The 26,008-nt window shown below is 36.4% G+C and overlaps 1 protein-coding gene across 11 annotated transcripts in view; it reads left to right on the top strand.

Moving 5' to 3' along the window:
* The window catches only part of LOC123545161 (CDAN1-interacting nuclease 1-like), a 50,819-nt gene that overhangs the window by 8,463 nt on the left and 16,348 nt on the right, over nucleotides 1-26,008 (top strand). For 3 of the 11 annotated variants that reach the window (XM_045331473.2, XM_045331474.2, XM_045331476.2), the window contains exons 2-6: nucleotides 16,772-16,889; nucleotides 20,473-20,583; nucleotides 22,044-22,101; nucleotides 22,669-22,747; nucleotides 25,487-25,566. In XM_045331473.2, coding sequence (XP_045187408.1) covers nucleotides 16,798-16,889; nucleotides 20,473-20,583; nucleotides 22,044-22,101; nucleotides 22,669-22,747; nucleotides 25,487-25,566 — 420 coding nt within the window. In that variant the 5' untranslated portion in view covers nucleotides 16,772-16,797. Of the gene's footprint in view, nucleotides 1-10,072; nucleotides 10,312-15,479; nucleotides 16,091-16,771; nucleotides 16,890-20,472; nucleotides 20,584-22,043; nucleotides 22,102-22,668; nucleotides 22,748-25,486; nucleotides 25,567-26,008 lie in introns of those variants that run through there. The other 8 variants (XM_045331475.2, XM_045331479.2, XM_053538142.1 and 5 more) reach the window with 7 other exon arrangements.

The raw sequence follows: 26,008 nt of genomic DNA, 5'->3' as shown, positions 1-26,008 counted from the left end.
GTTATGTACGGAAAATATATTCTTTGTTTTCTATTTCAGATTATAGTCATGGCTGAGAAATTGAACTCGACCAAGGATTTTCAAGAAGTAGTGGATGAATACCTGGCTGAAAGACGTGTGTTCAAACCTGCAGAAGTGTTCGTAAAAGAACTTTCTCTTTGCCCGAGATACATCGGAGGCCTGACAGATCAGCAAAGTTGCTTGATGCCATGCTGAAAATGGTCAACTTGGTTAAAGAGAAAAGGCAGTCCTCCGTAACCAGAAGTCACATGACCAGTGGTTTAAAATCAGCAGCCCAGGCTATGGAAACCTATTGTGTGGCTAATAGGGACTGGATTTCCGAACACGTGTGGAAACTAAAAGCCCGCCCAGTAGTCGTCTCCCATGATTATGATCCTGAACGGGTAGAAAAGACATTCGGTATATGAAACCAACCAGTGAAGCCCCGTCAGAAGACAAATGTCTTGAAAAAGAAGAGGGAGAGGAAAGTACGGGCGAGATTAGTCTGGATCTAGAGGAAGACTTGTTGTATTTGTTGGATACGCCAAAGTCAAAAACATCAGGCGGTCGACAGGAAGCATCCAACATGGAAGTCGATCCAGAAGCTACGGTTAAGTTGGCACCAAGTCCAAGAAGGTCACCAAGATTAAACAAGGGAAAGGTGAAAATCTCTCCTATCAAGACACCTTTGGACGAACCAACAAAGTCTAAAAAGACCGCAGCAGAGGTTTCCACAATCGCAGGGAAGAAAGCCCAGGCAACTGGACTTTACAAGAGTAAGACACACGGCGATTCTAGGCAAAGAAGGCATTCCACAGATCCAAGGACTAGTAGGAATGAAAAAGCTCCCAGTGCTGCCACTGTGGCTGAAACCACAGGAAAAACACCAATTCCAGGGTTCCTCTTGATGCTTCCAGCTCCAAGAAGGAAAGGAAACATGAGACAGCACTGCCGGCTTCATCGGTCCCAGAGCTCAAACTTACTGTGACAGTAAAAAGGGAAAGTCTGTGCAAGCACCCCAACCCAAGGTGGGAAAAAGAAGTGCCACAGAACTGCCGCCTATAACAATATCAGTACCTGTTTTGAAGAAAACGAAGACCGATGACCTACTGCGTCAGGTGCGTAAAACCGTTGATGAAGGTCGAAAGACAAGGGAAAGAAGGAAGTTCGAGTGTTGGATTCCGGGTTGTTTGGAACCATCAACATACCCGAAAGTTCATGCATTTGAACATCATATTCCAGAGGTCTTTGACGAAAGACTCAAACCTGACGATGAAAGAGTCCTTCGAAGTAGACGAAATGCCTTGAATCAAGCGGCTAGATGGCTTCTGGGCAGACCAGCAACATTGGACGAACTAGTCTCCTTCGTGGTTATCCAGAAAGTTCTGAGCGCCGCAGATAACACCCGCATCTCAGAAGTACAGAAGGAAGCCATGAAGCATATGTGTACCTTTCTTCGGGTCCATGTTCCTGATCAATTTACACTGGAAACCAGCAAATTCCCCGCTGTTCTGATACATTGGAGAGCTGTTTTGTTAATAGCTGCCACTTTACAAGAGGACGAAAGACGCTATTGGCAGGACAACTACCCAGCCCCGGAAGGCGTAGAAAAGGTACAAAGGGTCGAGCCAGAAGTAAAACTACCAGAGGCCTTCGATAGCCATTTCCACTTGGATAGAACTCTGCGAAAGTTGCATCTGTCCGATGGTACTTTGGAGGATATTTTCAACAAAGTCTCTGTGGACAATGACAAACGTGTCAAACTAGTTGGCACTGTAGCCGTCTACTGTGACCCAGCATCGTATCCTTCCGAGCGAACTTTATCTCATTACCAGAGGATATGTCTGTGGCAATTGGATTTCATCCAAAACATGCCAGCAGTAGCCATCGCAGACTGAATGAGGACATTAAAAAACATGTTGAGGCTCTTGCGTCATCCTAAGGTCTCGGCATTTGGAGAAATAGGCATAGACCACACTGAGCCTAGAAAAGATTGGTCCTACCAAGTGGATTTACTGGAAAAGATCTTGCCAGAGCTCCAGGATCAGCATGTATTGATTGTACACTGCCGTGGAATGAGAGGCGACTGCGGAACAGAAGCTTTTCTACTTCTACTGCACTTTTTGAAGAAGTTAGTCCGCACCAATCATCCCATTCATCTCCACTGCTTCGCAGGTAATCAGTATGTGTTGAAAAGATGGTTAGAGGTGTTTCCACGAACATACATGGTTTCACCAACATGGTCCAGTCGTTCGATCCAGAGCAAGTTGCTGCTTTATGCGCCATTGAAGAAAACAGGTTGCTCCTGGAATCTGACGCTCCATACTTCAAGACGATGGGAACCAATGTATCGTCTCCAAGCCAGCTCTACGCTGCTGCCATGAATGTGGCTCAACACCGAGGAACAACACCAGAACGAATCCTGGAAATCACAGTAGCAAACGCACAATGTTTGTACCACGACCAGTTCCAGTAAGACGCTTCAGTAGACAGAGACGTAGCTTTCAGCACGTCAAGATACTGAATAATAAAGCCTAGAATTAAATAAGAAGTTTGACAGTAGTGCTTTTAGCCAGCTGTTCTAACTTGCCAAGGGTATTTCATATTCAAAGCATCCAACATCAGTACCAAGGGTTCCACAGAGCTTCCAGCCTGACTGGGAAACCACAAAAATAGTGTGATGCAACACTGACCACTACAGAGGACTTTCAGTCCACCTCCAATAGATCGAAGAGATCATGGGTACTTTCAGTCCCATTGACAGCATTTCTCCCATACTTGACTGAGCCCTTCCTTATAAAGTTGGGGGGAGTGTTGTGACGGTACTCCATCTAGCGGACACCATCGGTATTTAGTGGTGTTATACCTCTGGAAGTTTAGCCGGTGTAGGGGTAACTTTTGGCGGTAACTGCGCACGGAACTTCAGTTGAACAGCTGATCGCCCAACAGAGCAGAAGTGCACAGCTAGAGGAGCAAACAACCAATTGCTAAGTATAACCCACTCTTATCCCGTTTTGTTAGGCAGAGAAAACAAGGTTTACAATAGTATCATTTGTAGGGGGGTCATATTTCATTACATATTTTTCATTTTGAACTCATTTAGGATGAAAAACAAGGCCATATTCTTTGTCCCAGGTCCGATACTGGTGCCTGTGGTCTGGAGCACAGAGTTCTGTGAGCTTATTTTTGGGCAGGGCCGCGGGTTCGCTCCGCGCTATGGGCGATCTTTTTTTTCCTTTTTCAGGTATTTTTTTGTATCTTGAGAATATATTGTTTAAAAAGAAAATGAAAATATTATATTAGAAAAAGAAAAAAAGAATGCCTGAAGCACGGAGCGAACCCGTGGCCCGGATGGTAGTGGTTTCGTCAAATCACCGGTTCGTCATACTTAATTTAAATAGTAAGTGAGAAGTGGTTTCGTCATACTTATTGTTATAGTGTAATAATGATTGTTTGTTGGTCGTTTTATTGTTGATGTACTTTGTGTGGCAAACAAGTTGTTAATTTTGAAAAGATCATTTCAAAGCTAATTATTTATACAGAAAATGAAAAGAAAAATAAATGATATAATTGCCGATCGATATTTAAGATATATAGAGATTTAGTTTTTGTTAAACTAATTCTTATGGACGAAACTTATGTATTTATTACTGGTTACAAATGTTCATTTCGACGCAAGACAATTTATTTTTCAAAATATTAAATTTGAATTAATAAAAAATTAAGAATTTCTATTGAGAATTAAAACATTTTAAATTTATTTTGAAAATATGAATTTGATAAGAAAAAAAACAAATACTATAAAAGGTAAAATTGCCGATCGATACTTAAGATATATAGAGATTTAGTTTTTGTTAAACTAATTCTTATGGACGAAACTTATGTATTTATTACTGGTTACAAATGTTAATTTCGACGCAAGACAATTTATTTTTCAAAATGTTAAATTTGAATTAATAAAAAATAAAGAATTTCTATTGAGAATTAAAACAGTTTAAATTTATTTTGAAAATATGAATTTGATAAGAAAAAAACAAACAAATACTATAAAAAGTAAAATTGCCGATCGATACTTAAGATATATAGAGATTTAGTTTTTGTTAAACTAATTCTTATGGACGAAACTTACTTATTTATTACTGGTTACAAATGTTAATTTCGACGCAAGATAATTTATTTTTCAAAATGTTAAATTTGAATTAATAAAAAATTAAGAATTTTTATTGAGAATTAAAACATTTTAAATTTATTTTGAAAATATGAATTTGATAAGAAAAAAAAACAAATACTATAAAAAGTAAAATTTAGATATATATTTAAAGTAAAAGAATTAAAATTCTTATCTTAAGAAGTTAGCGTAACTGTCCCCAAAGCTTAACTGATGATCGATGATTATTATACTTAAAATGTGCTAAATTCCTTGCATTTCTAGAATGTCAGTGAGGTGCTAATTCTGGCACATTCTGCTCATTAAATTCCCGACATTTCATAGATGTTCTAATTAGAAATTAATTTATCATCAAAATGTATTTGCAGAAGAAAAACAAAGCGTTTTATATTTTTTACATTTATTTACATCATCACAAAAGACACACATTTATACATGAAAATAAGAAGCACATTTAATACACAATACAATTTTATACATTATAATACACATGTCAACTATGAAAAAGAAAAAAAAGCAATCAATAGCACATTCAATACACAATAAAATTTTATACATTATAATACATATGCCATGTAAACTCTGAAAAAGAAAAAGAAACAATTAATATCACAGTCAATACACAATGCAATTTTATACATATCATGAAAGAAAAAGAAACAATAGCACATTCAATATCAATACAATATAATTATATACATTATATTACACATGTCATGTCAACCCTGAAAAGAAAAAGAAACAATAGCACATTCAATATTAATACAAGATAATTTTATACATTATAAAATATCACATTCAATATCAATACAATATAATTATATACATTATAATACACATGTCATGTCAACCCTGAAAAAGAAAAAGAAGCAACAGAACATACGCATTCAATGTACAATACAATACACTACAAAACACACATTTTCAATGTCAGTTTCTTTAATTTTAATTTATACATCTTCTTGTACCGCGCTGTTGGTAGATCCAGTGGAAGGTCCGAGCCCCGCGATGTTGCTGTATCTACATAGAAGTTTTGTCGTCGTCAGTTCACCGTCTTCGTATTTGTCCCAAGCGTCAAACAATGCCCCATGGAGTCTGGCGTATCTTGCTCTGTGTAGCCTCGTCAGTAGATGGGCTGATACAAGCCTGATTTGGAGATCTACCGTCTCGGCCTCTCTGCGAAGCAAAGGTAAAGGCCATAATTGAAGTTGTGTAAAATAAGTATTATGGCAAACAAATACTTACTCTACAAATACAAAAATTATAAGAGTAAATGTAAAGATAGACACAATTTATTTCCATTGGTACATTTATAACATTCATATTTTAGATATGTAAATATATCTAACTGTTTTGCCAAATTTTTAATGTAATTTAATACAAGTCCAATAATTCATATTACCAAAATTGTACATTTTTCTTACAGCATCCTTTAATTATCAACATCCTAATCGCAAGTATGTACCTGCATTCGCGACGAGTGCAGATCAAGATCAGCTTTATATTGTTCGCTAATCATTCATTTTTTTTTCATGAAATGAAGTATAGATCGAGCCGTCTATTTCAGAAACGTAGTAGATTTTTTTCTTATACTGTGTTTCAAAAATAAAAATATTTATCAAGAACTCGTTTTTAATACACAATAATTTTTAATAACTCATTTGCAATTTGAGTAATATTATGTTTAGGGGGGTTGCGGGTGTCCGACCACAGCTGATGGTTCAGGATGCCTCATGAGGGCCCCGTGCCAAGTTTGAGGTAACCTCATGGGTTTAATCTCACCCAACTCTTTAACGTGTATTTTAATACTATATATCCCTGTATGTATGCATACCGCTGACACGTTATTATATATTGTAATTTAAATTTTTGCGGTATTTGCAATGTCAATTAATGACGTATTTTTTATCAATTGCTGACGTATTTTTTTACATAGTATGAGCAGTTGTATCGTTTTATAATTGATACACTGGTATAGGATTGGAAGATTTTACCAGGAAAACAATATCCTGACGCAAAAGCGCTTTCGACCCGAAGGTCTTCTTCAGTTGCTATAAAATCTAAATCCTACGTTAGTAGAATCTTATGGATTTGTATTAATATTTGTATTCATTTAAAATTATTAATCAATATCAGGGCGTTCGGTTGACCCGAGGTCCCGGGTTTTGACCCGCGAAAATCGAGAAAAACTCGTATTTGACCCGCATAAATTACGCCACGTGCGTCGGCTTGACTCGCGGAAATTTACTTTGATGCGTCTCGAGTTTGATAGTTCTGCCCCCTGTCAATCAAATCCCAGTGAATTTCAATATTGTTCGCCGGTACAAGCGGAAATATGGCAGTAGGCGGAGCGTCGTTGTTAATTAGCTACCGACAGATGTCAGTCACGCCACGCGCCAAATGACACGTGTATATCTCGCGGTTTGTATTTAGTACAATATGCCTTGTCATTATCAAAGGTGTTTATTGATCAATGTGTAAAAGTTAATTGATAAACAATGCAGCCTTAGATTATCGTGTTTGTGCCACTTGTTATTATTTTGGTGCTCGATACATTACATGAGCCGGTTCGGCCGTCACGGTCTATAGCAAATTTATTATCATTGCCGAGGCTTTGTTTGGGCCAAAACAAATTAAATAAGCAGAAATTATACGTGGTATGATAAGAAAATGAAATTTAAAACAGTTATTTTTTCAAGAATTTCAAATGTTACTTTCGTTTTCCGTATTTGTCACTCGTTTTCGAGACCGCCATTTTCGGACATTTTTATCATTTCTTACAAGATTTTTCTAGTACAGTCTTAATAAAAAGCCAATAAAACGTCTGCATTTACGAAAAATATGATCACTGTGCCAAAGCAGCTCTTATTTAGAAGAATTTGCTGATAATAAAAGCATGCAAAGCACTAAACCCCACCCACTTTTAGGCAATGTGCAAAATAAGACAACTAAAATATGAATTACTTAAGAAAATCTGTTATGACTAATGTACTAGTTTTAGATAAAGTCTGTGGGAGTTGCATTAATAACAGTATACATGTAGCTTGACCCCTGAAAAGCTGATCTTGACTCTTGAAAATCTGATTTTGACCCTTGAAAATTTAGGCTGAAGAGTCAATGACTCTTGAGTTTCAGAACCTACCGAAAGCCCTGCAATATATTAAGTGGATTCACGTTAGATTTTATTCAAGCCTGTTATTGTGTTAATGCTCTGTCAGGGTAGGTTCCTGAATATCAATATATATGTTGGTAGCGGTAGGTGGTCATAGCATGTCAGGTTATTAAGAATCATCGTTTCATTTGTTTTATTACCCAGTGATTACTGGAAGCAAATTTCCAGCCTGACCATCTGGCCTGCTGTGATTATCTCTCAGTCAGGAATATGTACTATACATGTACATTTTTGTTGTGTATACTATATATTTGCAATGAACAACAAAAGTACATATTTTGTATATTTGAAATTCGAGTGTTGAGTGAGAGTAATTTTTGTTGTAATCCCAGGCCAGGTTTCATACCAACACATTACATGGTGTCCACTTTGAGTGTACAATGTATTGAATTCATTCTATGGATTTTATACTGCAAATTTATTCTAAAATAAAATTCATAAGAACTCATTTAATTATAAAGATAAAAAATGTGCCGTCATAATACTTTAAAAAGGAATACCAGATAGTATTGCATTATTAACATGGAAACGGAATCAAATGCCTACCAGTCGGCGTGATTCCAATTCAAAGGTTGAACCGCCCCGTCTCATCCTCAAAAGTATACGTCGACTTATGATCTAGTACGATATTTTGATTTAACTTAAATGGTATATACGGAACATTTAGCGCACATAATATTTACGATTTGATATTGACCAGCGTATACATACAGTAATCTCATAATTATTTGATATAATTAATCATTGATTACATCATGCTATTTTTTATTAAATGCATCCATAATAAATTGAACTTTAACCAACTTGGTACTTGCATTTTGTTTCAGTAGTTATATACTATTGACGTCACGAACTAAAGTTTACTAACTGTGACTACATGACCTCAAAGAATTAATAGCGAGAATGGCATTGCAAAGAAAATAATACTACAGCAGCAAAAATCATCGTTTCCTTAATCTCTTTTTATCTTGAAAAAAGAAAGGACTGATAACATCAAGCCAAACCATAAAACACATGTGATGGTAATTAATATGCAAGATAAATATATCTGGCTGACCACTAACTGAGTATCCAATTTGCAGATGACTATTAATTATTGACATGCTGGAGTGCTAATATGTTTCCCTGGGAAATGAACATCCCCCTTTAATCACTTGTTTATTTAACGCATTTGTATGATTTATTAAAAATGTAATATATATTGAATAAGATTATGATGCCAAGTCAACCATTAAATATTGTTTTAACGCATTGTGTTCTTGTGTGACTTCTTACATAACATGTAGACTTTATCTAATCGTTTTAACAGGTTACAGTTCAAAACATGTTTGTACTATAGTTTGTTATAACTGAATCACTGATAAATGACAGCGACTGGCAACTGAAAAATCTAAAACTGACAGGAGTATATATGTAACAATCTATAGAACACACCTGTTTCGTACTGTAATCTGTTTCTTTGTGTTGCCCTTGTAGTAAGACAAAAGATATTTATAAGACAAAAGATCAAAAAGTTTTTTCATGGTGCGCTGTGAAAACATTTAATAACATCATCATTTTTCGATATATCATGGTCAAGTATCGTACATATGAGTCTATATACATTATTTATGATACTATTGCTTTAAAATGTTAATAAATTATATAATAAGCAAACGCCGAGCTTTTTTTGCTATTAAACATCAAATGTGAAAATTGCGGAAACATATTTTTATCATTGTGCGCATTGAAAACATTTAATAACTTCACCATTTTTCGATATATCAAGCTCAAATTTCGTATTTATTAGTCTATTAACCTTATATACGATATGAAAAAACAAACATGTAAATGAATTGAAAAATAAACAAACGCCGAGCTTTTTTTGCTATTAAATATCAAATGTGAAATTAGCGGAAAAAAGATTTTTTCACTATGCGCATTGAAAACATTTAATAACTTCACCAATTTTTGATATATCAAGCTCATTTTTCGTATTTATTACTCTATTAACCTTATTTACGATATGAAAAAACAATCATGTAAATGAATTAAAAAATAAACAAACGCCGAACTTTTTTTGCTATTAAATATCAAATGTGAAAATAGCGGAAAAAGATTTTTTCATTGTGCGCATTGAAAACATTTAATAACTTCACCAATTTTCGATATATCAAGCTCATTTTTCGTATTTATTACTCTATTAACCTTATTTACGATATGAAAAAACAATCATGTAAATGAATTAAAAAATAAACAAACGCCAAACTTTTTTTGCTATTAAATATCAAATGTGAAAATAGCGGAAAAAGATTTTTTCATTGTGCGCATTGAAAACATTTAATAACTTCACCAATTTTCGATATATCAAGCTCATATTTCGTATTTATTAGTCTATTAATCTTATTTCCGATATGAAAAAACAATCATGTAAATAAATTAAGAAATAAACAAATGCCGAGCTTTTTTTGCTATTTAAAGTGTTTTTTGCAAAAAAAAGTGTTTTCCGCTATTTAGGCGTACCCTTATCGATTAAGTATGTGCGAATTACTTTAACGCAATCATCGAGATTAACTGCCATTAAATAGGTGCGATCATCTTCCATTGTATTGACCTATTATGCTATTAACTACATATAAAGTCTTTATGACGAAACCACTTCTCACTTACTATATAAATTATGACGAACCGGTGATTTGACGAAACCACTGTAATTCCCGTGGCCCTGCCCAAAAAAGTTCTTTCAAACCCAGCGTCTGTACTATCTCGACCATCGCGGCTGTTGACTTTCTAAGCAAGTATTTTTATTTTAACCGCTAACGATATCTTCTGTGTCCCGGCTCTGCGTAGTAAATTTGCCTGCGCAACATCAAGCTGGGATCTATTCTCCTATTCCTTGGACAAGAAAATCGTGTTTACATTGCGAAGTAAGTTGTCTTTAGTTTTTTTGAGCATTGATAGAGTATGGGAATTTTTCAAACATGTTGAAATGGTAACAGAAGTCATTGGATGATCAAGACGTGCTCAGTTTGTTTTAAAAAAACAAAAATGTATTGACTGAAGGTTGTCAGGGGCGGCATGGGAGGGGGAGGGGTGCTGACCCCCAAGTGTCTGTGGTCTGGAGCATAGCCATCCTCATTCAATGTCCTCATGAATTTCAAAACATTTTACAAACCTTGGCATTCTGTACAATCTCCAACACCATTTCCAGTGGAAAAACATCCTGTGTGACACTTCTTCTTCGTTCGCCCTGCACTGTCAGACCAGTAACAGTTCAGTTATGAGTAGCCTCAATAAAACTTGTGGTTTGCCGCAGATCCTCAATGCCTCCATAGTTTCTGACATATTAAGGTATCTATCGGCCAAGTTGCAGCTCGCTCCTGGTAAAATCATTTGCATTTTTGGAGTATATGCTCCGTAGTCTGATTTTCCTCACCACATGGACAGGTTGGTGATGGTGCTAACTGGTCTGTATTTCTTGTACATATGAGCATTGAGCTTGTTGTCCCCTGAGTGAAGCCTGACCAGCATCATTTGTTCAGACCGATCAAGGAGATGAAAAGCATCTTCCTCTATCCTTGGTCTCGTTAGTGCCTTGATGATTGTGACTTTTTCCTTGTAGCTCACAGGTGTTGTTGGTTAATTTGTTCTGACTGAGCTCCTAGCTTAGCCAGTTGGTCTGCCTCCTCATTACCTGCAAGTCCACAATGGGATGGAATCCACTTAATTGCTACTTTGCAGGTGGTACTCAGGCTCTGCATTCTCCTGGCTAGCCTTGGAGCTTTATTGTTGATCAGAGCTTCCATGACAGACAGTGCATCTGTGAGAAAGATGACTGAGGAGCTTTCTTCTGCTGAGTCTTCAGTCATTGAGATGGCCTTCATGAGTGCTTCAGTCTCAGCCTTGTAATTGCTGCAGTGTTTTCCTGTGGCTGCATGTAGTGTTTCTCTCTTGCCAGATGGGTATAGAATGAAAACTCCTGCTCCTCCATCTTTAATGGTGCATGTGGCTGATCCATCTATATAGACATGAGTACATGTTTCCAGAGGATAGTCTTCACTGACCATAGCTAGTGTGAGGCTCTTCCAAATACCTTCATTCTCTTGTTTCCTGTGGTCAAGATGAGGAACAGCAAGTCTCACAGCCACTGAAGACAGATCATTCCCTAGATGGTTTATAATGTCTTCTCTTCCTATGGGAGTCGTTGGTATGTTCAGCTCAGTTTTGAACTCTTGATTCAGTTTCTTTGCATTGTAAACGTTTGAGCCGATTTTTAGTGTAACCATCCAACTTGGCTTTCATGGGATGGTCTTGAAAAGACCTGAACTTCTCTGCTTGAAGCAGAACCTTTGCATGTCTTCTGTCTTGTAACAGCTGTGTGCCTGTTAGCTTCTCCATGAAGGAGATTGGTGTAGACTTTGTAGCACCTGTCATGATCCGCAATGCTTGGTTCTGAACCTTGTCTAAAGCCTGTTGGTTAGTTTTGGCAGTAGTGGACCAGGCAGTTGAACTATACTCTGAATGGGGTCTCACTGTTCCCTGATATACTGGCTTGAGTATGTGCTCATTTGCTCCCGACGTTGTTCCAGCAAGTTTACGCATCATGGTAAGCAAATTGCTGCAGTGCCTAAGTGGTCAGCATTTCATTTGTGACTCCATCTGGTCCAGGAGACTTCTTTGTCTTCAGCTGCCTGAGAGCTGTCTGTAGCTCATATACAGTTTAAGACTGTGTTTCATGCATTCTGATGTCACTTGACTTGTCTGCCTTTCCCTTTTTTCTCTTCGGGCTTCCCTTTGCTTTGTTGATGGGCCTGTGTGACACAGCTAATTATGCTTGTAAATAAACCTTGTCAAATCAGTGTACAACAGATAACAGGGTGACCTGATACTGTTAGATTTCAGCAAAGCAATCGTTAAAGTGAGCCTGGCATGAGAAAGACCTGTTTACATTGCATGATTATAGGTCAGCCAAAAAGGCAAATCATCCTCTAGGTTTCTTAGATTTCGCAGGAATATATAGGTAAACCAAAAAGGCAAATCAACGTCTAGGTTTCTTAGATTTCGCAGGAATATAAAGGTTAACTCCAAACCCCTTAAGTCCATGGCATATCAGACCCTCGTCAGACCTCAGCTGGAATATAGCTCCGAAGTCTGGTCTCCATTCACACAAACCCAAACAGACCAATTAGAAGTGGTCCAAAGATGGGCAGTGCGTTGGGCAATGTCCGACTTTGGTCACACCTGTAGTGTCACTGGCATGTTATACAGCCTAAAATGGCACAGGCTAGGTCTTTGATGCATTGACTCCAGACTCTCTCTTATGTATAAAATCTCAACTCAACTAGTTGCAAGCCTGGATTAATCCTGTTGGAAGATTATCTCATCTCATTAACAAGGCAATCATGCCAGTATCATCCACTGTCTTACAGATTAATCTCTGCAACCACTGACTACTACAAGCCAGGACTATAGTCCTATGGAATAGTCTTCCACCTGATATTTCCTTCCTTCCAACCCTTGAGCTGTTCAATGCCGCTGTTTGCAACATTGAACACTCCACCATAACCTTGCTCTTCACCCCTGTTTTTATGCCCCCGGCATCTACTGATGCCGGAGGCATATAGTGATCGTCCTCCATTCGTCCGTCTGTTCATCCGTCTGTACGAGGTTAACCAAATGGGACCGTTTCCTCTAGCATCAATACCCCTTACTAGAATGACTTGATACTAATGCAGATGCAACCTGTGACCATTCTTCATCTTCAAACATCAGCTGACCTCAGTTTGACCTTGACCTCGTTTTGGACTTGGGTTGCTTTGTATCGACTAGGATGCCACCGGGGGCATCAGGCATTTATTGAATTTACTTTGTCAAAATCATTCCCCTTTTTTTAGCTCGACTATTCGAAGAATAGGGGAGCTATCCTACACGCTCCGGCGTCAGCGTGAGCGTCACGCAAATGTTAAAGTTTGCGTACCACCCCAAATATTTTCAAAGTCCATTGAGATATTGCTTTGATATTTTGCATACTTGTTAACCATCATAACCCTAGTCTGTAAAAAGGAGAAGGCAACTCTATCGAGCATTTTGACTGAATTATGGCCCCTTTTTGACTTGGAATATGCTTATTGTAATGTTAAAGTTTGCTGCCACCCCAAATATTTTCAAAGTCCATTGAGATATTGCTTTGATATTTTGCATACTTGTTTACCATCATGACCCCAGCCTTTAAAAATGAGGAGGCAACTCTATCAAGCATTTTGACTGAATTTTGGCCCCTTTTCGACTTAGAATATGCTTATTGTAATGTTAAAGTTTGTGTACCACGCCAAATATTTTCAAAGTCCATTGAGATATTGCTTTGATATTTTGCATACTTGTTTACCATCATGACCCCAGTCTGTAAAAAGGAGGAGGCAACTCTATGAAGCATTTTGACTGAATTATGGCCCCTTTTCGAATTAGAATATGCTTATTGTAATGTTAAAGTTTGCTGCCACCCCAAATATTTTCAAAGTCCATTGAGATATTGCTTTGATATTTTGCATACTTGTTTACCATCATGACCCCAGCCTTAAAAATGAGGAGGCAACTCTATCAAGCATTTTGACTGAATTTTGGCCCCTTTTCGACTTAGAATATGCTTATTGTAATGTTAAAGTTTGCGTACCACCCCAAATACTTTCAAAGTCCATTGAGATATTGCTTTGATATTTTGCATACTTGTTTACCATCATAACTCTAGTCTGTAAAAAGAAGAAGGCAACTCTATCAAGCATTTTGACTAAATTATTGCCCCTTTTCGACTTAGAATATGCTTATTGTAATGTTAAAGTTTGCTGCCACCCCAAATATTTTCAAAGTCCATTGAGATATTGCTTTGATATTTTGCATACTTGTTTACCATCATAACCCTAGTCTGTAAAAAGGAGAAGGCAACTCTATCGAGCATTTTGACTGAATTATGGCCCCTTTTCGAATTAGAATATGCTTATTGTAATGTTAAAGTTTGCTGCCACCCCAAATATTTTCAAAGTCCATTGAGATATTGCTTTGATATTTTGCATACTTGTTTACCATCATGACCCCAGCCTTAAAAATGAGGAGGCAACTCTATCAAGCATTTTGACTGAATTTTGGCCCCTTTTCGACTTAGAATATGCTTATTGTAATGTTAAAGTTTGTGTACCACCCAAATATTTTCAAAGTCCATTGAGATATTGCTTGATATTTTGCATACTTGTTTACCATCATGACCCCAGTCTGTAAAAAGGAGGAGGCAACTCTATGAAGCATTTTGACTGAATTATAGCCCCTTTTCGAATTAGAATATGCTTATTGTAATGTTAAAGTTTGCTGCCACCCCAAATATTTTCAAAGTCCATTGAGATATTGCTTTGATATTTTGCATACTTGTTTACCATCATGACCCCAGTCTTTAAAAATGAAGAGGCAACTCTATTAAGCATTTTGACTGAATTTTGGCCCCTTTTCGACTTAGAATATGCTTATTGTAATGTTAAAGTTTGTGTACCACGCCGAATATTTTCAAAGTCCATTGAGATATTGATATTTTGCGTACTTGTTTACCATCATGACCCCAGTCAGTAAAAAGGAGGAGGCAACTCTATGAAGCATTTTGACTGAATTATTGCACCTTTTCAACTTAGAATATGCTTATTGTAATGTTAAAGTTTGCGTACTACCCCAAATATTTTCAAAGTCCATTGAGATATTGCTTATATATTTTGCATACTTGTTTACCATCATAACCACAGTCTGTAAAAAGGAGGAGGCAACTCTATCAAGTATTTTGACTGAATTATAGCCCCTTTTCGACTTAGAATATGCTTATTGTAATGTTAAAGTTTTACTCAAGCTTATATTATACTATCAAGCACTGAGAATAGTCGAGCGTGCTGTCCACTGACAGCTCTTGTCATAGATCAACACTTAACAGTGGTCCCCTGCGGACACATGGACAGTAGATTTTCATGTTGAGAAGTAAATTCTGAAAGTTTAAAGGAAATTTTAACAGGTCCTAGAAAAGTCACACATTAGCTATAAACCAATAACAATTGTTCAAGATTTGTCAATATCAAATATAATACAGTTATTATCCCATCCAAATCATTTATGATACAGAAGAAAACCACAAATAATGGAGATCTGTGCCATTTAAGTTTCAATACAAGTTGGGGAATTTTTACGATAAGTCATTACTAAATTAGTCTTATTGTAACAGACTGAAAATACTTGAACACCCCCTCCATTTTAGAATTCATCCTGCAGTTATGGCCCTTTGATAGCTTTTGCTAAATGGAATATAGAGAAAATCTCCTCCCACACCATAGCCTGATTTGCTTCAAACTTTTGACAGATTAACAAGCTCGATGTGCAGATGACCATAAAGAAAGGAATTATTTCTGTGACTTTATTTTTACTGCAGTTATGGCCCTTTGATAGTTTTTGCTACATGGAATATAAAGAAAAATCTTGTGTGTCAAAGTTGGACAGTCCAACTCTTTAGTGTCTTAAGATATATCTACATTTCAGTTAAAATTAAACCAGTCTTTAAGATTTTTGAAGAGTTACTAATTTTATTGATTTGGTGACTTTTCAGCTTTTGATAGCGGAGGAAAATCCTAGGTGCCCCTCAGAGGCTCTGAGCATTGTTGCAGGCAGGAGTGGACACCTGGGTAGAACCAGTGGCCTTCCATAAGCCAGTTTTATGTCTTCGTCACATGATGGAATTTCACATCCCAAGCAAGGTTATGAACCCTACTCTGTTACGGCCAAGTGAATCAAAGTCAAAGTCAGTGACTTTATTCACTCAGCCATGGAGGCACCTCTCTGTTTGGTTAAGGAAATTGGTGTATATTCCAGTTGAAATTACATTACAGTTTACCATCACATCCATTGTTTATATTAGTATGTGAATTATCATAATGAAGAAATTAACCGAAACATTGATATGACAAAATCCTGCAGACAGACTTTATATATGTGCATCTGCGCAGTCTGGTCAGGATCCATGCTGTTCGCTAACAGTTTCTCTAATTGCAGTAAGATTTGAAAGCGAACAGTATAGATTCTGACCAGATTGCGTGGATGCCCAGGCTGGTCTTAATCCATGCTGGTCGCAAATGCACTAAGTTGGTTTTCTCATGGTGCGTCTTAATTTGTCACCTCTACAGTATTGCATGATGATGATTGAGCTCAGAGACACTTCAGATTTTCAGAATGGCATAGTTAACCTCAGAAGTGTGTCAGTTTAAGACAGAGGGGTGGCACTAACATGAGCTAGGAGCAGTGCCTATCTGTTCTCCGCAAGAAAAATTCCTATGATTTTAAACAGTTTTTAGTTTTGAGACAAGTTGCTATTGTTTATGATATAGATATATCAACAGAAAATAGATTATAAACATTATAATTTAAGTCTTTTGTTTCAGTAGCTGTACAGTTGTAGAGAGAAAAGATGAAGCTGGTGGTGTATAATGAGATCATACATCTGATGCACATGTATAAAACAAGAGACTCTCTTCCATTAATTGCTGAAAAATTTCCAAGGTATTTCTACAAATATTGCAAGTTTTGCTATCAAATTAACACATGCATAAAATTTATTTAACCAGTTTATTGGTAGTCCCTTCCTGTGGATCCTGTAGTGAGTAAATACTGACATGACTTTGTATGTATATTAAAAAGTCTCTTTGGCAGAGTGGTAGCATTCAAAAACAGCCTTATGACTGATTGACATTTTTAGCTTGACTATACGACGTATATGGAGAGCTATCCTACTCAACCTGGCGTTGGCGTCCTTCCGCGTCCCCACCTTGGTTAAAGTATTTTTGCACTTTCTCTTTTTTCTCCTTATCTCTGTAATTACTTGATGGATTTATTTCAAACCTCAAATAGTTATTCCTCATCATCACCCACATCGTATGGCATAAGGGCCATAACTCTCACACCCATATTTCATGAGTCCTCCACCTCTGATTCATGTGGGGAAGTTGGCAGTTACTTGTGGAGAACAGGTTTGTACTGGTACAGAATCCAGAAACACTGGTTAGGTTAACTGCCCACCGTTACATGACTGAAATACTGTTGAAAAACGGCATTAAACCCAAAACAAACAAACAAACAAACATATTTCATGAATTATTCCCCCTTTTTACTTAGAATTTCAGGTTAAAAGTTTTGGTGCACTTTCACTCTGTCTTAGTTATAACTAAATGGATTTGAGTCAGACTTGAAATAATTGTTCCACATTTTCACCCACATCATATGACACAAGGTCCATAAATCTGGTACCAATTTTTCATAAATTATACCCCCTTTTTACTTGAAATTTCAGGTTAAAGTTTTGGTGCATTTTCATTCTATCCCAGTTTTAACTAAATGGATTTGATTCAAACGTAAAATAATTGCTCCACATCATCACCCACATCATATGACACAAGGTTCATGACTCTGGCACAGTTTTTTCATGAACTATGCCTCCTTTTTACTTAGAATTTCAGGTTAAAATTTGGTGCACTTTCACTCTATCTCTGTTATTACTAAATTGATTTGATTCAAACTAAAAACAGTTGTTTGTCATCATCACTCACATCATCTGGCACAAGGTCGATAACTCTTGCATCAATTTCTCATGAATTATGCCCCCTTTTACTTAGAATTTTTGGTTAATTAGCTCGACTATTCGAAGAATAGTCTAGCTATTCTACTCACCCTGGCGTCGGCGTCGGCGTCACACCTTGGTTAAGTTTTTGCATGCAAGTACATACAGCCATCAAATTAAGCATTATAGCTTTGAAACTTATTTTTATCTTTTTCTAGTCAATTACCAACCTCTCTGGGTCAAGTCCCATAACTCTGACATGTATTTTGAGCAAATTATGCCCCCTTTTGGACTTAGAAAATTTTGGTTAAAGTTTTACATGCAAGTTACTATCTCCAAAACTAATGCAGATATTGATTTGAAACTTCACATGTGTCTTCGGGGTTATAAAACTAGTTGATAGCAGCAAGTCCCATACTCTGACTTTCATTTTGGCCAAATTATGCCCCCTTTTGGACTTAGAAAATTCTGGTTAAAGTTTTGCGTGCAAGTACATACAGCTATTTCTAAAAGGCATATAGATTTGAAACTTATTTTTTCTTTTTCTAGATCAATTATCATCCTCACTGGTCAAGACCCATAACTCTGACATGTATTTTGAGCAAATTATGCCCCTTTTAGACTTAGAAAATTTTGTTAAAGTTTACATGCAAGTTACTATCTCTAAAACTAATGCAGATATTGATTTGAAACTTCACATGTGTCTTCGGGGTTATAAATCTAGTTGATAGCAGCAAGTCCTATAACTCTGACCTTCATTTTGGCCAAATTATGTCCCCTTTTGGACTTAGAAAATTCTGGTTAAAGTTTTGCGTGCAAGTACATACAGCTATTTCTAAAAGGCATATATATTTGAAACTTATTTTTTCTTTTTCTAGATCAATTACCAACCTCTCTGGGTCAAGTCCCATAAATCTGACATGTTTTTTGAGCAAATTATGCCCCCTTTTAGACTTAGAAAATTTTGGTTAAAGTTTTACATGCAAGTTATTATCTCCAAAACTAATACAGATATTGATTTGAAACTTCACATGTGTCTACGGGGTTATAAAACTAGTTTATAGCAGCAAGTCCCATAACTCTGACCTTCATTTTGGCCAAATTATGTCCCCTTTTGGACTTAGCAATTTCTGGTTAAAGTTTTGCATGCAAGTACATACAGCTATTACTAAAAGGCATATAGATTTGAAACTTATTTTTTCTTTTTCTAGATCAATTACCAACCTCACTGGGTCAAGTCCCATAACTCTGGCATGTATTTTGGGCAAATTATGCCCCCTTTTGGACTTTGAAAATTCTGGTTAAAGTTTTACATGCAAGTTTCTATCTCCAAAACTAATGCAGATATTGAATTGAAACTTCACATGTTTCTTCGGGGTTATAAAACTAGTTGATAGCAGCAAGTCCCATAACTGGTATGCATTTTGGTCAAATTATTTCCCCTTTTGAACTTAAAACTCTTTTGATATTTAACCTTTTTGGGTAATATTTTCCTCTTTCTGGGACAATATTTCGAATAGTCGAGCTTGGCTGTCTTACGGACAGCTCTTGTTTTGATGCATTTTCACTATATCTCAGTTACTACTAAAGGGACTTGATTCAAACTTAAAATAGTTGTTCCACATCATCACCCACATCATATGACACAAGGTTCATAACTCTTGCACCAATATTTCATGAATTATGCCCACTTTTTTGCTTAGAATTATACTTATTTAATGTTTTGATACACTTTATCTTTATCTCTCTTATCACTTAATACTTTTGACACAGACTCAAACTATTATCCAACATCTGCATCAACATTGGAGTCATTAAGCACTCCAGTGACAGCTCCAGCTTCCTCAGATGTGCCCAGTTTCACTATCCAGCATCGAAATAGTTGAGCGGGCTGTCTCCTGTGACAGCTCTTGTTGTTTTGGGAACAAATAAAAAGTTTCAATGACTGGTCAAGTTTTCATGCTTCTGAAAAATTAAAACAAGGATGACAACCCTAGTCAACTGAATGGATATGTAATAAAAGCTGGATATGGCCTATTTTGGCCTTGTTTCAAAATCAGATTTTGTAGATGATGAAAATGGTAGTCTTCAGATTTTGTAGATGATGTAAATGGTAGGTTTCAGTTACGTTTTGAACCATTGATTTTATTGATTCCTTGACCCTGTGACCCTACCTTGTGCTTAAGGTTGTGGCTAATCAGTGTTAATGGAGTTTGGGTGGTTCTACCCAGCGGCTAGTCAGTGTTAATGGAGTTTGGGTGGTTCTACCCAATGGCTAGTCAGTGGAGCGTTGGTGATTCTACCCTTTGGCAGATCATGTCAGTCAAGTATTGGTGGTTCTACCCAGTGGCAGGTCAGAGTTTGATAGAGTGTTGGTGGTTCTATCCAGTGGCAGGTCAGAGTTTGATGGAGTGTTGGTGGTTCTATGCCTGAAATTGTATAGAAATTCACAAAAATGCTGTTACTGAATAGATGTTGAAATTAACCTCAGTAAATGCATATTGAAATAATGTTGTGTTCCCTTTTCAGTGTAAGCCTTAATGCTTTGGGGAGCATCTTTTCCCAGGACTACCAGAAAAAGATGAGGAAAACACATTACATACATTACAGTCCAGAGGCAGTGAATAAATACTATGACAGGTATTTCATAAAGGTTTTTATGTCTCACTGCTGAAGATACTGCATTGGAAAGTTTCAGTATTTCTGTTTTTCTGAGTTTTAAAATTTCTTCCCTAAATCAACCTGTTATTTATGCTATTGGTTAGTGGTAACACAATCATGTGTTTGCAAGGCTATTGTTAGGTGGAAGTTTTGCTTATTTTTCTGATTTTTTGTATTATAATTTTAACCATTTTCTTTGACATTTTTAGCTCGACTATTCAAAGAATAGTCTAGCTATTCTACTCACCCTGGCGTCGGCGTAGGCATCACACCTTGGTTAAGTTTTTGCATGCAAGTACATACAGCTATCATTTAAAGGCATATAGCTTTGAAACTTATTCATTCTTTTTCTAGGTCAATTACTAACCTCACTGGGTCAAGTTCCATAACTCTAACATGTATTTTGAGCAAATTATGCCCCCTTTTGGACTTAGAAAATTTTGGTTAAAGTTTTACTTGCAAGTTACTATCTCCAAAACTAATGCAGATATTGAATTGAAACTTCACATGTGTCTTTGGGGTTATAAAACTAGTTTATAGCACCAAGTCCCATAACTCTGACCTTCATTTTGGCCAAATTATGCCCCCTTTTGGACTTAGAAAATTCTGGTTATATTTATGCGTGCAAGTACATACAGCTATTACTAAAAGGCATATAGATCTGAAACTTATTTTTTCTTTTTCTAGATCAATTACCTACCTCACTGGGTCAAGTCCAATAACTCTGACATGTATTTTGGGCAAATTATGCCCCCTTTTGGACTTAGAAAATCCTGGTTAAAGTTTTACATGCAAGTTACTATCTCCAAAACTAATACAGATATTAAATTGAAACTTCACATGTGTCTTCGGGGTTATAAAACTAGTTGATAGAATCAAGTCCCATAACTCTGACATGTATTTTGGGCAAGTTATGCCCCCTTTTGGACTTAGAAAATTCTGGTTAAAGTTTTGCGTGCAAGTACATACAGCTATTACCAAAAGGCATATAGCTTTGAATCTTATTTATTCCTTTTCTAGGTCAATTACCGGCCTCACTAGGTCAAGTTCCATAACTCTTAACATGTATTTTGAACAAATTATGCCCCCTTTTGGACTTAGAAAATTCTGGTTAAAGTTTACATGCAAGTTACTATCTCCAAAACTAATGCAGATATTGAATTGAAACCTAACATGTTTCTTCGGGGTTATAAAACTAGTTGATAGCATCAAGTCCCATAACTCTGATATGTATTTTGGTCAAATTGTGTCCCCTTTCGAACTTAAAACTCTTTTGATATTTTACATTTTGGGTAATAATTTCCTGCTTCTGTGACAATATTTCGAATAGTCGAGCTTGGCTGTCTTACGGACAGCTTTTGTTATATATAATCACATGTAATTATGTCTTAAGATAGGCCTTTGCTTTTACCTACAGCAATGTTTTGTATTTGTTACAGTTTTATGCAAGGATTACAGAATGGCAAGAGGAACATACTGATCAGTTTATCAGAGGAGGTAACTATATTCTGATAAAATGTTGCTGGAAATGTTCATTACTGCTTTCTTCAATAAGGAGGGCACATGTCCCATTGTTTTAAAACTGACTTTTGAGACCATTCTCAGTACTAAAGCATCTGACGTCAGTGGTGTATTGTTTTTTATAGCAAAAATGTGAAATTGACCAATTGCAGGGATTCATTCTTAGGCAGGTCTCTAAACTCAGTTCTGTAATCTATGACACAAACTATCTAGAGATTGTGAGTCTCCATGGTGATTTAACTGAACAGTGTATGAAAATAATTTCATCTACTAACTCTGCTGACATTCACATGGGAAAGATGTCTGTTTCCTGCAACAAAGGATCAGGCCTGCTTCTTGGGGGTTACCTTATAGTACTATTAGTAGAAACACAATTTGGCCTTTTACAAACTGTTTGATGGGTCTTCACCAAACCTAACCTGTAGTGCACTTGCATGAATCTTTCTCAAACTTATTCTCATGGTTTCATTCTACTTCAGAGTAATCACCATAGCTACACATTGCATTACCTAGGTCTATTTTTAACCATTTGTGTTATTTCAGCTTGACCTGTCACCAGCACTGTTGGGGCGTATCATCCTGGAACGATATTTATCAAATACAAAATACAACGGTGAACCCCGTAAGTCAATATTTTTAATTCATTTGCTTAATTTTTAGCTCGACTATATGAAGTATAAGGAGAGCTATCCTACTCGCCCCGGCATCGGCGTCTTTCCGCGTCCCCACCTTGGTTAAAGTTTTGGTGCACTTTCTCTTTTTTCAACTTATCTCTGTAATTACTTGATGGATTTGATTCAAACTTGAAATGCTTATTCCTCATCATCATCCACATCATCTGACATAAGGGCCATAACTCTGGCACCAATATTTCATGAATTATCCCCCCTTTTCACTTAGATTTTCAGGTTAAAGTTTTGATGCACTTTCACTCTATCTCTGTTATTACTGAATGGATTTGATTCAGACTTAAAATAGTTGTTCAACATCATCACCCACATCATATGACACAAGGTGCATAACTCTGGCACCATATTTTCATGAATTATTCCCCCTTTTTACTTAGAATTTCAGGTTAAAGATTTGGTGCACTTTCACTCTACCTCTGTTATTACTGAATGGATTTGATTCAAACTTAAAGTAGTTGTTCAGCATCATCACCCACATCATATGACGCAAGATGCATAACTCTGGGACAATTTTTCGTGATTTATTCCCCTTTTTACTTAGAATTTCAGGTTAAAGTTTCATGCACTTTCACTCTATCTCTGTCATAACTTAATGGATTTGATTCAAACTTAAACAATTGTTCAACATCATTACCCTTATCATGTGACACAAGGTGCATAACTCTGGGACCAATTTGTCATGAATTATTTCCCCTTTTTACTTAGAATTTTAGGTTAAAGTTTTGATGCACTTTCACTCTGTCTCTGTTATTACTGAATGGATTTGCTTCAAACTTAAAATATTGTTCAACATCATCACCAACATCATATGACACAAGATGCATAACTCTGGGACAATTTTTCATGATTTATTCCCCTTTTTACTTAGAATTTCAGGTTAAAGTTTCATGCACTTTCACTCTATCTCTGTTATTACTGAATGGATCTGATTCAAACTTAAACAATTGTTCAACATCATTACCCTTATCATATGACACAAGGTGCATAACTCTGGCACCAATTTTTCATTAATTGTTCCCCCTTTTTACTTAGAATTTTAGGTTAAAGTTTTGATGCACTTTCATTCTGTCTCTGTTATTACTGAATGGATTTGATTCAAACTTAAAATAGTTGTTCAGCATCATCACCCACACTATATGACACAAGCTGCATAACTCTGGCACCAATATTTAATGAATTATGCCCCTTTTTGCTTAGGATATACTTATATAGTGTTTTGATACATTTTATCTTTACCTCTCTTATTACTTTAAGTTGATATTTTTGACATAGACTCAGGCTATTGTGCAATATCTTCATCCACAATTGGAGTCATTAAACACTCCAGTGACAGCTCTAGTTTCCTCAGATGTGCCCAGTTTCACTATCCAGCATCGAAATAGTCGAGCGCGCTGTCTCCTGTGACAGCTCATGTGTTATTAATGGTAGGACATCGCTGTAATGTACAATTTAAATGATCATTCTATTACCATATTTGTTTTTCTGTTAAATAAAGAAGTCTAAAAACATGTGTTGTTATGCAACAATTCACTGGCTGTACATTACAGGTTTAAGTTTTAATGCACTTCCTCTTTTTTCTCCTTATCTCAGTAATTACTTGATGGATTTGCTTCAGACTTAAAATAGTTATTCCTCACCATCACCTGCATCATTTGACATAAGGCCTGTAACTCTCACCTCAATATTTTATGAAATATGTTGATTCAGATTAATTCTTCATGAATTATGCCCACTTCTATACTTATTTAATGTTTTAATATACTTCTCTATCCCTGTTATTACTAAATACATTTGACAGACTTAAGCTGTTGTCCAATATCTTCATCCACATTGGAGTAACTAAACACTTCAGTGGCAGCTCTAGCTTCCTCAGATGTGCCCAGTTTCACTATCCAGCATCCAAATAGTGGAGCGGGCTGTCTCCTGTGACAGCTCTTGTTGGTTGGGTGGTGCACTTAGATTTGCTCTTTTTCGTACATTAGCCATCCAAATTTATGTCATGCCTATCTCAAAAAGTATTTGAACCAGAGTCATCAAACATCACAGGATTGTCATTCAGGATTTAAAGTTGTGCATCTGGTGTTTTAATTGGGATTTCATACAACCATGCAAGAGTTATGGTCCTTGACTTAGACAAAAATATGCATGATAGGGGCCTAAAAGTTTGTGTCTCATGCATCTCAAAAAGTATTTGATGTAGGATTATGAAACCTCATAGGAATATTATTCAGCATGTGAAGCTTTACACTTGTGGCTTTGTTTGAGATTTTGCTTGGGCAGGCCCTTGACTCAATTTTGGCCTCTTTTTTGGCCATTGGAGCCAAAAGTAGAAAAAAAAAAACATATGAACAATTTCTTCTTAGGAACCACTTGGTGGTTTTCTTCAGATTTGGTCAGTAGCATCCTTTTTAAGTTGTCTGTTAAATTTCTTCAAAAGGGGGCACTTTACACATTTAAGGCACCACTTGAGCTACATGTTTAATGTCTTTAACAGACTTTTCTCTTGAACTGCTTAGTGAATCTTTGTTTAAGCTTCGTCCATTGCTTCCTTGTTATGTCTACTCTTAGATTTGTTGAAATGGGGGCACTTGACTTGTTTCATATCACAGGCATTTTTGTCTTGAATTAAATGCATGAATTGCAAAACTTAGTTTGTCTTATATTATTTTCAGCACCTAAAACTGTTGTCACTCAGTTAATGAAGGAACCATCTCTCATTGATCAACCTATTCTTGCAGTTGAGATCCATCAAGTAAGAAACAATTTACATTTTCATGTTAACTCCTCCCTTGAATTCAATTTTACCGTCCGGCCGAAGTTCGTGACACGCCTAGCTCAAAAAGTATTTGATATAAATTAATGAAACCTTGCATGAGTCTTTATCATGATATGAATTTGCGCACCTTCTATTTTTCGTCTGGCTCTGCCCCCTAATTTTAGAGTTATGACCCCTGAAATAGTCAAAAATGCACATTTTCACCTTGTGACACACCTAGCTCAAAAAGTATTTGATATAGATTCATGAAACCTTGCATGAATCTTTATCATGATATGAATTTGCGTATTTACTATTTTTCATCTGGGTCTACCCCCTATTTCCAGAGTTATGGCCCCTGAAATAGTCAAAAAATGCACATTTTCACCTAATTATGTGCCTCACTCAAAAAGTATTTAACGTAAATTCATGAAACCTT

The sequence above is a fragment of the Mercenaria mercenaria genome, chromosome 1, assembly GCF_021730395.1.
Source record: "Mercenaria mercenaria strain notata chromosome 1, MADL_Memer_1, whole genome shotgun sequence".
Taxonomy (NCBI): Eukaryota; Metazoa; Mollusca; class Bivalvia; order Venerida; family Veneridae; genus Mercenaria; species Mercenaria mercenaria.
This window is presented reverse-complemented; position numbering and strand designations above follow the sequence as displayed.